This window comes from Rhipicephalus microplus, chromosome 5 (assembly GCF_043290135.1).
Source record: "Rhipicephalus microplus isolate Deutch F79 chromosome 5, USDA_Rmic, whole genome shotgun sequence".
In the NCBI taxonomy this organism is placed as follows: domain Eukaryota; kingdom Metazoa; phylum Arthropoda; class Arachnida; order Ixodida; family Ixodidae; genus Rhipicephalus; species Rhipicephalus microplus.
Window position 1 is genome coordinate 33,198,495 of NC_134704.1, and position 14,054 is coordinate 33,212,548.

A 14,054-nucleotide genomic window follows, 5' to 3' on the forward strand; every position below is an offset into this window, starting at 1 on the left:
GGGCTATTCATAGCACCTTAACATGGCAAGCGACTCGTGTTGCTGTGGATATCATCCGTAGCTACATATTTGGACGCAGCCTGAAAGGAAACTATAGCGCAGGTGCACTATACGAGTTGGCGTGCGCTAACATTGCTTCTTGATTATAAGTCACGCGCACTCAGTGACAGACCTCGACATTTTCCTACTCCCGAGCATTGTGCTCCTTCGCTGTGGTGAATACGTATCCCGGAAGTGCAGGAGACGCCGACAGCCTCGACTGTTACTTAGACGGCGCACTGCAGTTTGTTTTGCCCGTCAGTTTCCCATGTTGTCTCAAGCATTTCGCTCGCAAAGCACACGCCTCGACCTCCGTTCCCAGCACACATCTTCCGAACTCCAAATTTACCACTTTCTCGGGCGACCCATCGCACTCAAAAAGGGTACGTAAAGCTATATGAAACTAAAGAAAAGACGATAACAAAAAAAAACAAAAGCTAAACAAATAAAAACGGCCGTGCGCCGCAGCCACACGACATGTCACTTACTGTTAGAGGCATGTCCCTTTTTCAAGCTCTCTCGCGCGCGGTCGAGTCACAAACCCTGCAGCTAGCCAGTTCCATAAGCGCTATAACTTGTCCGGCTCGAGCCATTTCGCGGACCAATGACGACCCGGAGGAAACATACCGGAATACATATAAAAAAAAAGAACTGGTTTGCTCTAAACGGGAGCGTATATATCGTGCTATAAACAGACGTGTGCGTATACTCTTGCTTGGGGCCGGGCTTTCAGCCCTCACAATTTCCGTCAATGCAGTGCCCCGGAGGCTATTCCAGGCTTTTCTAAAGTGCTCCCCCTTCAATGTAAGGACCCACCCCGTCCACTCTCTCCGGGGTTGTTTCCAAACTGTCGCACTCGTCTCGCCCGAAACGCAGAGTAGGCACGCGCGATCGTCTGTAAATACGGTTTTTTTTTTTCCGGTCCACGAGAGCCGACGTTGCCTGGGATCGCGGGGGCTGTCCAAATATTTGCGCAAGTCTCAGCGGCCCGGCGGTTTCTCGGCCGCGATCTCGGGCCCCTATACCAAGACGCGGCTTCATCCTCGGAACTCCAGTCCCTCCTCCTACCGGCGTGTCACAGATTGCGCGGGAGCTGCCGTCACGAATCTGACTTTGATGGCCATGAAGTGGACGTTCATAAGTACAGACGCGAGTGGTCTGCGCAACCGTCCAGAATAGAAATGTGTGTTTCCCGGTGACCCTGGTAGAAGTGAAATGCAGGTGGTGGGCAAGGTTGCCGCTGGGTAAATTTCAAAAGGCTCCAAAATTCAAGCCAGAGATATCGTATGTATCCATGTAATTTATTAATAATGCCAAATGGTAGTCAAATAAAACCGGAGTGGTATTATGATAAAATTCTTTATTAATAATGGATAAATAAAGTCATTGTGGATGGCATTTTGCGCAAAAAAAAAGGCAAGAAGAGAGCACAGACAAGTGCAGATTAACTGAAGTTTATTTTTATAAAAACACACGTATGAAGAAAAGGCTAGTACACGTGGTTATAATTACACTTTGGATGTTAGATAATCTATCTAACCATCACCTGAGTGAGTACGTGGACGAAATCACTAGGTTGCAAAGCTGCTTTTTTTTCATATAACAACACTTCCAAAGCTTTTACAAAGTTCTGGGCATTGTTTTTCAAGAGTGATGACTGTCAGAAGTCTCTACGAAGTTACGGCAGTTGTTCCTGCGCCTAGAACTCATTTATGGCACACTCCGAAAGTTGCACCGAAAGATCGTCCTCTGAAGGGGAGCCATCACATTCCGGCCCTGCGGCAACGTTTCTTTCTAACGTATATACAGTATATCAATAGCGGATGCGCTGAATGGATATCCTCTTCATCGCCAATACGGCAAGCACCGGCCTTTCATTCGCAGATTCTCCTAGAGAAGCGCACTGCAAAGTGACCCCCGCAGTTGGTGCAATACTGGCGAAAGAAAGTTTCTCAGAATAAACAGTGTGCCGTTTCGTAACTTCTCCTCGTCCCTTCGTCTTTCTTCAGCGCCCTTCGCGACGTTACCGCGAAACTAAAGCTGCATCTACGCTCCAGTCGCATTGCGCATGAACCGAATCACCGGCGGTATACTGTGTTGTTTTCATTTTTTTTTTCATCTGTTCATTTAGAGAGAGGACGCGACCGGGTAACCCATTCGAGGGCGCCAGGGAGTGGCGACGTCGAATCCAAGCACGCCGTAAGAGAAGGGCCATAAGGACTCATCACCTCCAGATGTCGCCACACGCCCACCCACCAACACCCGCATGCCCTCCGTCGAGGCAAACACACGAACACTCCACGCAAGCCTTTACTCCTTTCATTTCTTCCGGGAGACAGAACGCAGATATATAAGAGAGAGAGAGAGAGAGAGAGAGAGAGCACTAATGACGGAGTGGGAACGAAATTACCTTGCGAGGGAAAGCGCCAACAGCTGCCAAGCCTTCGCGGTGGCGTAGCCTGATATGCTTCAGCGTAACTCCAGCAGACAGCGTAGAGAGAGAGAGAGGAGGCGAGAAAGATGGAAATAAAGTCGGGGGGTTTCTAGAGCCCCGACGGGAGCCTATAAGAGAAGAAGTAGTAGTAAACGCGACGAAAAGAGGGCTCGCGAAAACGCCCTGCCGGACTGCCAGCAGCGCCCCGGCAGTGGCGACAGCACCAGAAGAGGCTTCGTTGCGAATGAAGAAAGCAGCTATGGGTCGCGCGGGAGAGACAGGGAGGACGAAAGTATGGCCGCGGGAAGTAAAAGAAACAAAAGGAAGGGAGACAGAGGCGCCGGAGAAAAGAAGCGGCGAGCCCGAACGCACTGACAAGAGCCACGGGAAGCCTCAGGACAGGATAATAACGACGTTAAGGATCCTTCCGCCGGCCACAGCACACTGGGAGAGAAGAAACGAAAGACAACGGGCGCAAAACCGACGACACGCAGCTGGCGCGCGCCCTCTGGTTGGCGGATAAGAGAGAGGCCCGCTCGCGTCTGAAACGAGGAAAGAAACAAATAAAGTTGGCATTACGAGCTTGGAACAGACATCAAGGTGCGACCGGATTGGCCGAGAGTGTAACGGAGGACGCGGGAGGGCCACGGGAATGCGGCTGATGCATCTTTATTCGCTGCCTAGGTGGTATGAAAAGCCTCGTGCACCGTGCAATCGTTTCCGATAAATGCGTGCAGTGTTCGGGAAAGCGGGCGTTGCAAGGTAGCCGACACTTTTCGTTATACTGTGAAACTACTTCAAAACCATCGTCATCATGAACAGCCGCGCGATCTGTTCGTCCTTTTCCTAATCTTCAGCTCCACTCCCTGAACACGTGCGCGAATTAGTATGGCGTCAGATGCGATAACTCTGATGGACGTGAGAATGCGTTCAAAGAGAAAGAAATGCAAGAAACAAAAAAATAGAAGGTGAGGTGATGAGTGCAGAGAGGTAGATTGAAAGAAATGAGAAAGAAAAACATTGGCCCCGTATCTGCATGTTACACTGCAAATGTCGTCGAAATACGATAATATTGCGTCTGGAGAGGGTGAACAAAACGTTTATTTGATGTTATGCGCAATAAAATCGGTGAATAGTATTCTGGGGGCGCTGCTTTAGTGTGCCTCGAACGTGCAGCGAAGGCGAACGAGCCCATCAAGTCACGTCACACGCGATACATGAGCGCTATCTGGGAGTTATCTTAGAAAACGGAGCGCGCGGCGTGTGCGCACGTCTCGGAGGCGATAAGGTGTAGAACGCAAGGCGACGGGTAGGTCGACCTTGTCGTCTTAGCAAAGCGTTGGAAACACTTGCCTTTTCGTGCAAGCGTTGCATTGTCAGCGCAGCGTGATAAATGCTACGGTCCTTAAAATTACTCATGTATGCATTTTCTCGTAAAAAGGCCCACATATAGAATATTGACGTGTTGTTCTGTGCCTCAGATATGAGTAATAATTGCTTTTTTATTGACAATCGCACAAGTATGAACGCTCAACCTTGAGCAATATTGGTGGGCGTTGCGGATGGGGTCGGCCGTTTAGGGTACCGTTTGGTGCTGGTTTGGGGTATTGTTAAGGGCGTACAGAGAAATGTACAGACAGACAGACAGACCCAAATTTTTTCCGTCGAAGGTCCCCAAGAAAGACTATCGTCTTTAAAATGGAAATATGGAGACGGATAGAGAATAAACATAGAAAGAGACAAGAAAATGAGAGAGCAAGCATAGCAATGTATATTATAGTATAGTAAAGCGAGGAGTGGAAGAGGGCAAGGTGACCAGCTCCGCTGTTTCCTCAGTCTTCGCACCACTACGGCGTTGCTGCCCCAATTTTTAGTGAGGCATGTTTCACGAAGCCTCAGGTGTATAGCAGCAATGACGTAGACTTAGTATCTTGTACAGTTAGAACACATCAAAGCTGGATTCACGTATTGCAGTACACTACGAAAACGATCGCACAGTCATAAGCCCTGGAAAAGGGATTTCTTTAACGTGTAGACATAATAGCCGTTCTCTTATCATTATATATTGAAGCCATCTGTATAACGAGTTTAGAAACTTATTAACAGCCTCTCTACCATTTTTTTTTACTGTTGTCGTAATTTCAATCAATAACAGACTGTTGATAGTATTGTAAAGGCTTTGAGATACTTCTCCGGATTCAGCCCTTAGACGTAGAGACTATAGTACTGGTTCATTAATATACCCATCACTTAATATAAACTAGCAGTAATAGCTTAACATAAAGACGAAATGATACAGTCGTAATTTAAAACGTTCATTAACGCAGGTGTCGTATTTCACAAGGTTTACCTTAGTAGAGAGCTTAGCAAACTTTCTCTCTAAAGAAAAAAAATTAGTCTTTGATTTTAAATTAGTGGGTACGCTATTCTGCATACTACCTAAAGCAAATTAGGGCAACCTTTTGTCGGTCATTTTTCTGGTGCAAAGCAGATTTAAGAAAGTTTTGCTGTCGTATGCATGCGTATGGGTAGCGGTTCGATGTTGGTAATTATTCGGCGTACCAGGCGACTCATTAGCTGTCGTTACTGTTATGTCATTGTTGCCTAATAGTAATAAAAGCTCAGAAGAGACCCACATTTCCGACTTAGGTGTCTGACAGTGTCACACGCACCTCGGCGATCGAATTGCTCTTTTGGTTAACTTTGTGTTTCGTCGCACTGCCGAAGCTGATCTCTGAAGACACGTAGAAACCAGCGCGTAGCTGAGATCTTCTCCGCCAGGTGTCACTACAATTGAAACTGCTTGCGCGAAAGATGGCTGCTTTTTCAACGAACTCATTCAATTCATTTTCATTAGTTATCGCGACAGCAAAGCGCCCCTTAACTTTAGCAAACGAATGATCCAATATCAAACGTATCTAATAACTTGAAGCGGAAACAGGTTTTGTGCTACCAGCTTTATTTTTATAACATTTCTTATTTCCAAATATTCGTAAGACCGGAAGTGCTCGGAAGCAAAACATGAGGGTTACTCGTCAGACACGTCTCCGTTGAAGAAGTTGCAGCGTCGCAGAGCATTCAGAAATACAACAGCATACATTTGCACGGTGAGCCATATGATTGAGTTCCTTAAATCGTGTGGTACGTCAGGCGTGTGATACGTCAGGTGGCTACAACTGGGCGTCTCTGTTTTTTCACGTGGTAGGCGCGAGTGGGGTTTGTTAGCACAACTATAGGCATGGTATGCATGGGGGGTCGGGGGCAGGGGTCAGCAGCCCCTCCCTCTAGTCATTTAAAATGGGGGAGGCGCAAAGTCAGCAGCATGCATTGTTGTAATAGGGAGGTGGTGCTGTGACTCGGGGGCAGGGGGGCGTAAGGTAAGCCCCACAAACAGACATAATAACGAAGGAGGTGCCACAATGAATTACCCTCCCTCCCCCTTTAGAGAAATCACTGCTCACGCCTATGAGCACAGCTCGCATTTTTGGTCACGATGCTCGTATCGGGATGTGGCGCTGTTTATCCAAAGCATGCCGGCGACCACAGCGAGTTGCACGTCCAGCATTACATATAAGAGTGATAATGGCCCGATACTTATCCGAAGAGATTAAAAGATATGACGAGTAAGCTTTCGTTCGAAGGTAAAGTGGAGAGAGCGTTTTTTTGTGGTGCGAAAGGTGAACATTAAAATTCTTATGATGCCTTTTAGGGGCGAAGCTCCTCAGGCTTTGGGTCATTCCCTCCTCTGTAGTATGAGTAGTAGTAGTAGTAGTAGTAATAGTAGTAATAGTAGTAGTAGTAGTAGTAGTAGTAGTAGTAGTAGTAGTAGTAGTAGTAGTAGTAGTAGTAGTAGTAGTAGTAGTAGTAGTAGTAGTATGCAGCCACCTCTAGTTTATGAATCGGTCAACAGATGGCGTTGTGTGTATATGTCCTTGGAAATATCACTAGGTGGTGTTAGTGATTTTTGTATAGTTCATGGTTCGCATAGTTGACGGTCAGACGGACAGACACAGACGAGCGGACAGACAAACCGTTGGGGTGCGCCAACGGACGCCAGTCACGTCGGTGTCGAAGGGAGACGCACGTATCGCGTTTCATTTTAACCGATCACCTCTCAGTAGACATGAACGTTCTCCGAACCAACTGTGAAATTTACAGTGTCCATATATTTTTTTTGTTAATTCCTGTGCCTTGCACTTGTAGAGGTCCTGCTGACCGCAGTGAACTAGCATGATCGGGCTTGTGAAATATGGCGGTGGTTCTTTGTTGTCGAATGATGGTTGTCGTCCTTGCGTGCGCAGTGCTAAGCGCCGAGTACTGCTACGGCTACACGGACAAGTTCGGCAAGTGGAACAACGGGTTCCCGTGCCCGGCGCAGAGCAGCGGCGAGACCGTCTACTGCTGCGGGACATCCACGGAGCCGTACTGCTGTCGCAAGAAGGAGGACGAGCCACCGGCACCGACTCACGAGTACGTGCGCCACAGTGCTTCTCTTTTAGGCGTCATGCAAGAGCGAATGCCAAAGCGAGTACTAAAGTCACCGCCAAGCATTGGTCGGTGAACTCACTCGTGGGTCGACTTACTCGGACTCCCTCAGACTCGGATCGAGCCTTGAGTCTGAGTGAGTCCGGGTGAGAAATCTTTCGGCGAGTTTGAGTCCGAGTGAGTCCGGTAGAAGAAAATTTTCGTGAGTGTGCGCCCGGGTGAGTCCAGCTCGGGGAATAGGACGCAAAGGTTGGCTAGTTGGTAATTCATGATTGTTCAGCGAACTGGGAGCGCGGGTGTAAACACAGGCACAAAGCAAAGAGGAGGCACACAGCATGGGCACTTTGCGTCTGTGTTTAGCCCCGCGCTCCCAGTTCGCTGAACAATCAGCTCAGGGAAAGTTTGACCAGTCTGATTCCTGGTGAGCTCTAAGCTCAAAACACATTTCGTGAGTCAGTATTGGGTGAGCTCCGCATTCTTCCCCGACCTATGCTGCCAAGTCAAACGTTACTTACAACTGGAAAGGTGTAGGTTATTCTGCTTCTTCGAGAGAGTCTAAGCAGCGGTTTCAAACAATCGGCCCGCACATAGGTGCGTAATAGAGAGATCGGGGATGAATATTTCTGCATCTTCTAATGAGGAATTTTATGCGACAAGCACGCCCCACGTACGTCAAGCTTAGCTCGCTCCCGTTGCTCCGATAGAAGAAGCGCACGTAGATTTTTTTTTAATAATCGATATATGTCTCACCTGATTGGACATACGATACTCTGGTGTAGTGGCAAACGCGAAACGAAAATAACTGTAACAAATGAAGTTGAAAGAGTGGAAGTACCAATAAACCCGTGCGGCATAGAGTTTCCTAAAATTAACTAGAGGGAACTCTGGTGTTGCGACAGTTCAGCGATCATGGGAAGCATGGGTAGAACATGGATTCGCCTAGTCTTTGCACTTGTGGGCGGCGAATAGTACTTGTGGCTTCTTTTATTGCTGTGTTTCGGTTTTGTTTCGAAGGAAAGAATGAACCCTTTTTGAACTTCGCAACCCGATTTGAAATGATAGGCCTAAAAGAATAAGGTGGTGAAGCGCAACCACTGAACGTGTGCGGATTTTCGTTTCGTGAGAAAACAGCTGCAAGCCACACGATCGCACACGGAGCCGGAAGTACGAGGATTAGACAAATCCGTGTACTACCCAACATTACCATGCTCGCTAAAGTGCGGTGCGTCGCAGCTCTCATAGACACAAGTGCCAGAGTTTCCTCTAGTGTATATTTAGGAAACTTAATGCCGTGCAGGCGAGAACTCCAAGAGAAAAGAAGTTGAAACCATGAACAGCGTTCGGTCTGGTTTCTTAGCCGATTCATTGCTTATTTCACAAAAGTAATGTAATTGATTGATTGATATGACGGGTTTAACGTCCCAAAACCACCATATGATTATGAGAGACGCCGTAGTGGAGGGCTCCGGAAATTTCGACCACCTGGGGTTCTTTAACGTGCGCTCAAATCTGAGCACACGGGCCTACATTTCCGCCTCCATCGGAAATGCAGCCGCCGCAGCCGAGATTTGAACCCGCGACCTGCGGGTCAGCAGCCGAGTACCTTAGCCACTAGACCACCGCGGCGGGGCACAAAAGTAATGTAGCCTATTGGGCTACATGTGTATGTCACGTTTTTTTTTTTTTTTTCAATAAACGTTTAGATGTTACACAGCGCTTGTGTCATGTACTTGTTATTGCTTTTCGTGTTTGTTTTTTTGCGCTGTCATGAGACAGTAACAAATGATTTCCCCCCGCCCCCACTCTCCTACGCCCCTTAAAGTGGCTCTCCTCCAACGCTTAAGGAACGGTGCCCCCTCCCCCCTTTCTTTCGATTCTGTATTACTGCTCTTTCCACAGCGTGCAGTGTTACAGGACTACTACGAACAATAGTGAATGGGCGTATATATCGAAGACAAGCTGATCGAGATAACGTGCCCATCATACGCAGGCAATACGACGCTATAGTGGTCTAGATGACGTCAATGCATACCCTTTATAAGATCGATTGTTTCGTAGGGTACCGGTTCGGGGTGGTTGGTGCTGCACGCATATTCTCTGGCGTAATAGCGTGCAAACGGGAGCGCTCTTGCCTTTTGTTTTGCTACAGCACTATTACGCCCAAGGCATTGCTTTTTATTCTGCACATGCATACTCTCAAACCATCCGTTGGCAATTGGTTCGCATTGTCGCCAGAGCTGATGAAGTTTTCTTATACGCTTTATCTATTGAGATTCTTCTGTAACTCTTTACTCAATGCTCTCCTATGGCCTGCAAGGTAACATGAGTAATTGATTGATATGTGGGGTTTAACGTCCCAAAACCACTATGTGATTATGAGAGACGCCGTAGTGGAGGGCTCCGGAAATTTCGACCACCTGGGGTTCTTTAACGTGCACCTAAATCTGAGCACACGGGCCTACAACATTTCCGCTTCCATCGGAAATGCAGCCGCCGCAGCCGGGATTTGAACCCGCGACCTGCGGGTCAGCAGCCGAGTACCTTAGCCACTAGACCACCACGGCGGGGCAAGGTAACATGAGTAAGTAAACAAATTAGCATATTTGCGCACTTGCGATATTTAACTATTTTTACCATTTTTGTACATGGCAGCGAACTACTGATAATCACATTTGTTTGTTTCTAGACCAATTGGCTCACCCTTGGCATTACTTCTCTCTCTTCTCCTCCGCCTTGATATCAGTGCTCTTAAGTTTCTAAAATCGAGTACGATGTTTGTTTCGTTCGCAGCCAGACACTTCTTATTGGAGTGGCCCTGGGCACGCTGCTGGTGGTGGCCTTACTAGCCCTGGGCGCTTGTCTGCTATGTCGCCGCCGGATTGCACACAAAAATAGGCACCAGACCATCAACGGAGGTACGTTGACGGGCTACCACATAATGAGTTGCGTCACCGACTAGCTTTACGTATCTTGTATTGTTATACAGTAGCCTTATTTGTTTAATACGTCGTATTGAAATACACTCAGCAAGTTTTACCACAAATTTCAAATAAATTCTGGGAGTTTGGAAACGTCTAGTGGACGTTATCTTTTTCTTTTTTTGCTACATAGACTTCTCTTTGAGGTGTAATTATTTGTGCGTGTATGTGTATTAGATGTGCGCCGTTAGGCTGGTGTTGTGTATGAAATGAAGTAGTGTATTGTGGAGTTTGTTATCATCTATCCAGCGGTCATAACTTGTGGTGTAGCTGTAGCGAAGGCTGGCTTGCAGGAGATGACGGGAGCGTTCCGACTGTAACCCTTGGCATGTACATATAAGGTGGAATGCATCTGCTTGCGTCACTGAAGTGGTACAATACGGACACGTACAATCAACGGGCAATAGCGACCAGTTTCATGATGACAGAACAGCCGGTGTAAGGGTCAACCCGGCCCGAAGCCTCCTACGCACGTCTTCTTCCGCTCTAGTAAGGTGATGGGGGAGACAGCCGACACACAGTGGGATCAGAGCACGTGTACCTTACCGGAGAACATTTTTACGGCCATGGTGTGTGTTTAGGAGTTGAGGCGGAAGGAGAATAGCTGGAATGTCTATATTTGGAGGGCAGTGTGCCTGCTGGTCAGTAGCAATATTGTGCGGGTTCGCAACATGGCCTTGAATCCAATGTACCTTGACGCAAGTAGCTGTTTTGTGGTTCATTTTATGAATTGCCTCACAGATTTGCATCGTCTTGTGATCTTTCTTGAGCTCCTGGATGGCTTTTCAAGGAATCAGGGAATATGTCAATTTGCTTAATTGTAGTCTGTTTAGAGTTGGCATCCTGGACTGCGTCATGGATGGCTTGAAGTTCCATCACAAGAGGATTGGCTTCCGTATATAGATAACGCTGGTGATCACTGACAAAATTATGCGTAGTACTCAGAATGATGTCCTCCCACCGTCTTTTAGGATGGCAGCATGTGTACATATTTGCGGGTATTAGCGCATGACGCTTTGATTATAGAGCGTTCGTGAACTGTAGCTGGTGTAATGCTGCGCCGTAACTTTGTTGTCTTGTTAGATTTGGTGGTGGTGAATTCCCAGGAAGGTGTGGAATCGGTCTGGTTGTCAATGCGCAAGCACCGCGTTTTACCCCCACATTTTTTTATAGTTTAGAATATTGTTAGAAAGACCAGGGTAAACTGAAGTGTGGGTTAGAAGTGTGGCAGCTTGGGCTAGTTTGTATGGCATGACGATAGTTATAGCGCGAGAACAAAACGATGACCCCTTCTTGTCTCTGTGTCGTCGTTTTGTTCTCGCGCTATAACTATCGTCGTGAAGTGTGGGGTAGCTTTGGGGAAATAAGGTGAGCTTCGCTGCCAACTTGAGTGCTCGTCCTTCTGCCTGGATTAGCGTTCGCAAGATCCTTCCTCACTTTGTCCTCCATTCCAAAGTCAAGGGATGACGTCACAACTACGTCACGAGCATCTCTTTGTTTCTTTTTATTGCGATAGCGAATATATGGACCCTCCTGGCGAGTTCTTACCGATGCCATCGGCGCCATCGTGATGTTCCGCATAAACTCGAAACAAATCACATCAACCCGCACGTCATCTGTTTATGCGCGAATTAACCACTGAAGTGTTGCCGTCTACCGGTGCCCAAATAGACAGTAAACGTCTCACTCGTCCCTCATCGAGTGAAGGGAGAAAATGTGGAATGAACATAGGATTCTGAAGAGGGACTGCCTGTCTCCGCAAGAGAATACGAGCTTCAATTTACAGGACATGGTCTCCAAAGGACGCGCTAATTCTCATAGTGAATCAGCAAATATATCACAGTTTTGTACACGTTGTCTTTTCGTCTCAAAGTCTGCATTCAAGTCATAGATAGCACGAAGTACACTTCACTCGCTGTAGTGGTCGCGTATCCTAAATGAGTAAGGCGCAATAATTTATTCGTATGATATTTCGTTTGGTTGCTATCACACTCATTGCCTTGTCTTCGGAGCAAAACAACATTTCTTTCTTTCTCCCTCTCTTTCTCTTTCGCTACGTGATGGACTTGTGGTAATTTCACATGTAGTCCAGAGATCGCGAACTAGGTATCCTGTAGCAGAATTTGAAGTCGCTGATTTTCAATTCCCTTTTCTGTTTTTTTTTTCATCGTAAACAACTTGAACGACGGGCTCGACTTACATAGAGTTAAAAAAAACGATAATTATGTGCGACAAGTAGCTCATAATTATTGCTTACTTAAGCCGTGTGCAATTAGCTAGCTGCGCAGCTAGTGTTAATGATCTCCCGAAATGACAGACCGCCATTTATGTGTCACGAGTCCTTCATGCAAGTTTTACGTTCGCGACAGTCACTTACGTTACAGCAAAAAATAAAAAAGGGAGAAAAATATTGATACGTTACGATATTAGCTCTAGCCTGCTTCACAGAGACGAAGAAACAGAGGTAGAAACACTTATCGCGCATTCTGGTTCATTGCCATTCATAATCCTCATTTCCTCGTTTTTGTCCATTTTCATCGGCGCGGTTCCAGAAGCTCGAATTTTTCGGTGCTTACACTCTCCACCGAATATATTAGAGCCCCACTCACTTAAAAACGGCCTTTCAAGTGCTCGAGAAGAGGCTCACCGCCATCAACCGCAAATGCGCAACATTCATAACACAAAAAGGCATGCATTCTCGTCAGCCATGCGGTCCTTGCTTACGAGGGGGGGGGGGAGCTAGGGGTGCGCCCCACCCATTCATTCCATACGCCAATGCTGATTACATTCAGGCTAGCGTTGACGCTGCACTTATACATAGTCACAAACTTCTTTGTTTGTTTATAATTATAGCCTCAAACGAGAATAGAGAGTGGTTCATTCCGAACGAACAACTCTAGCCGAAGTTTCAAGGGCAGTTTAAGAGCTCAGATCCACATCAAAGTGTCATTAAGGTTCTTAAGCCGAGAGGGCCCGTGTGCTCCTTATTTATATACAAAAACATAAAACCTGCTTTTAGCGTAAAAATTGAATAAATGACGATCAATCAAGATCATCTTTGTTTTTTTTTTCCTTCTAGGACCGTGCTCTTCTATCCTAGCGACCGCATGCTTCTAGCTAGCATTACATCACTATTCAGCCCTCACACTCCTTTTTTTTTTATGTCTTCACCGCACCTTTACTAACCTTGCCGTGAAGTACCCTTGCCGTGCTCCGCTGCGGATGCCTTCAGGGGCGAAAGTAATGAGCTACGATTGATCTCACAACTAACGCTGATGGTCATAACGAGATCGTCGAGAGCGCTTGAGTTGAGATGGAAGCCAGTGGACGCTGTGATTATGGAGGGCCTGGCATATTCAATATTGCTATAGTGAATTCATATCATGTCCGACTATATTGAACGAGTAGGCATACATACACTCTGAGATCCCGGTGCTTTTCTTATGATTTACGCATATTATTTGATGAACCGTCATGTAAAAATAAAACTCTGTAGTATACAGAAGAAATGCCGTCATTTACAAAGAACAAAACGAAATGCAGGACGTTCGTTTTTTTTGTTTTTTTTTTAGCTAGTGGCTTTGTCATTGAGGCAAAATTGTTCATTTCATTCTACGATTCCGGTTAATTTACACGCCTTTACGACTACGTTTGCGCCACGTCCATTTTTCGCTTGAGAACGCCGAATCAGTCCAGTTAATTGGCTCACCGAAAATTGTCGCTTTTCTTGGGTCTTTTGTCCACGGACACCGTTTGCCATAACTTGGCCATACACAACTCACCTGTGACGTTCGCCGGAAATATTACGCCGCGCACCAGTTATTTTACTTTCAGAAGATTCCAGAGCATGAGAAGCCCTTCGTGTAGACACTAATAAAATTATTTCTCATGTATTAGTGAATTATGTATTAGTATTTCGAATGTGTTAGTACAAGGCACAAAAATAAAACCACGCGTGGCTACGCCGCGCTCAAGATCCCGCATTAGCTCGCTGTGTTCTAATGGATAGTAATAGCTTCTATTAAAATGTAGTTTTTTTTGCAGTAAAAATAAACAGCATTCTGCTCTAAAGGAGCCATGTAGACGTATAACGTGACGAGTTGAAATCATTTGCAGCA

The 14,054-nt window shown here is 46.5% G+C and overlaps 1 protein-coding gene across 1 annotated transcript in view; it reads left to right on the forward strand.

The window, feature by feature from the left end:
• The window catches only part of LOC119174747 (uncharacterized), a 59,376-nt gene that overhangs the window by 41,643 nt on the left and 3,679 nt on the right, over window positions 1–14,054 (forward strand). The window contains exons 3-4 of the mRNA XM_037425788.2: window positions 6,775–6,943; window positions 9,749–9,873. Coding sequence (XP_037281685.2) covers window positions 6,775–6,943; window positions 9,749–9,873 — 294 coding nt within the window. The remainder of the gene's footprint in view (window positions 1–6,774; window positions 6,944–9,748; window positions 9,874–14,054) is intronic.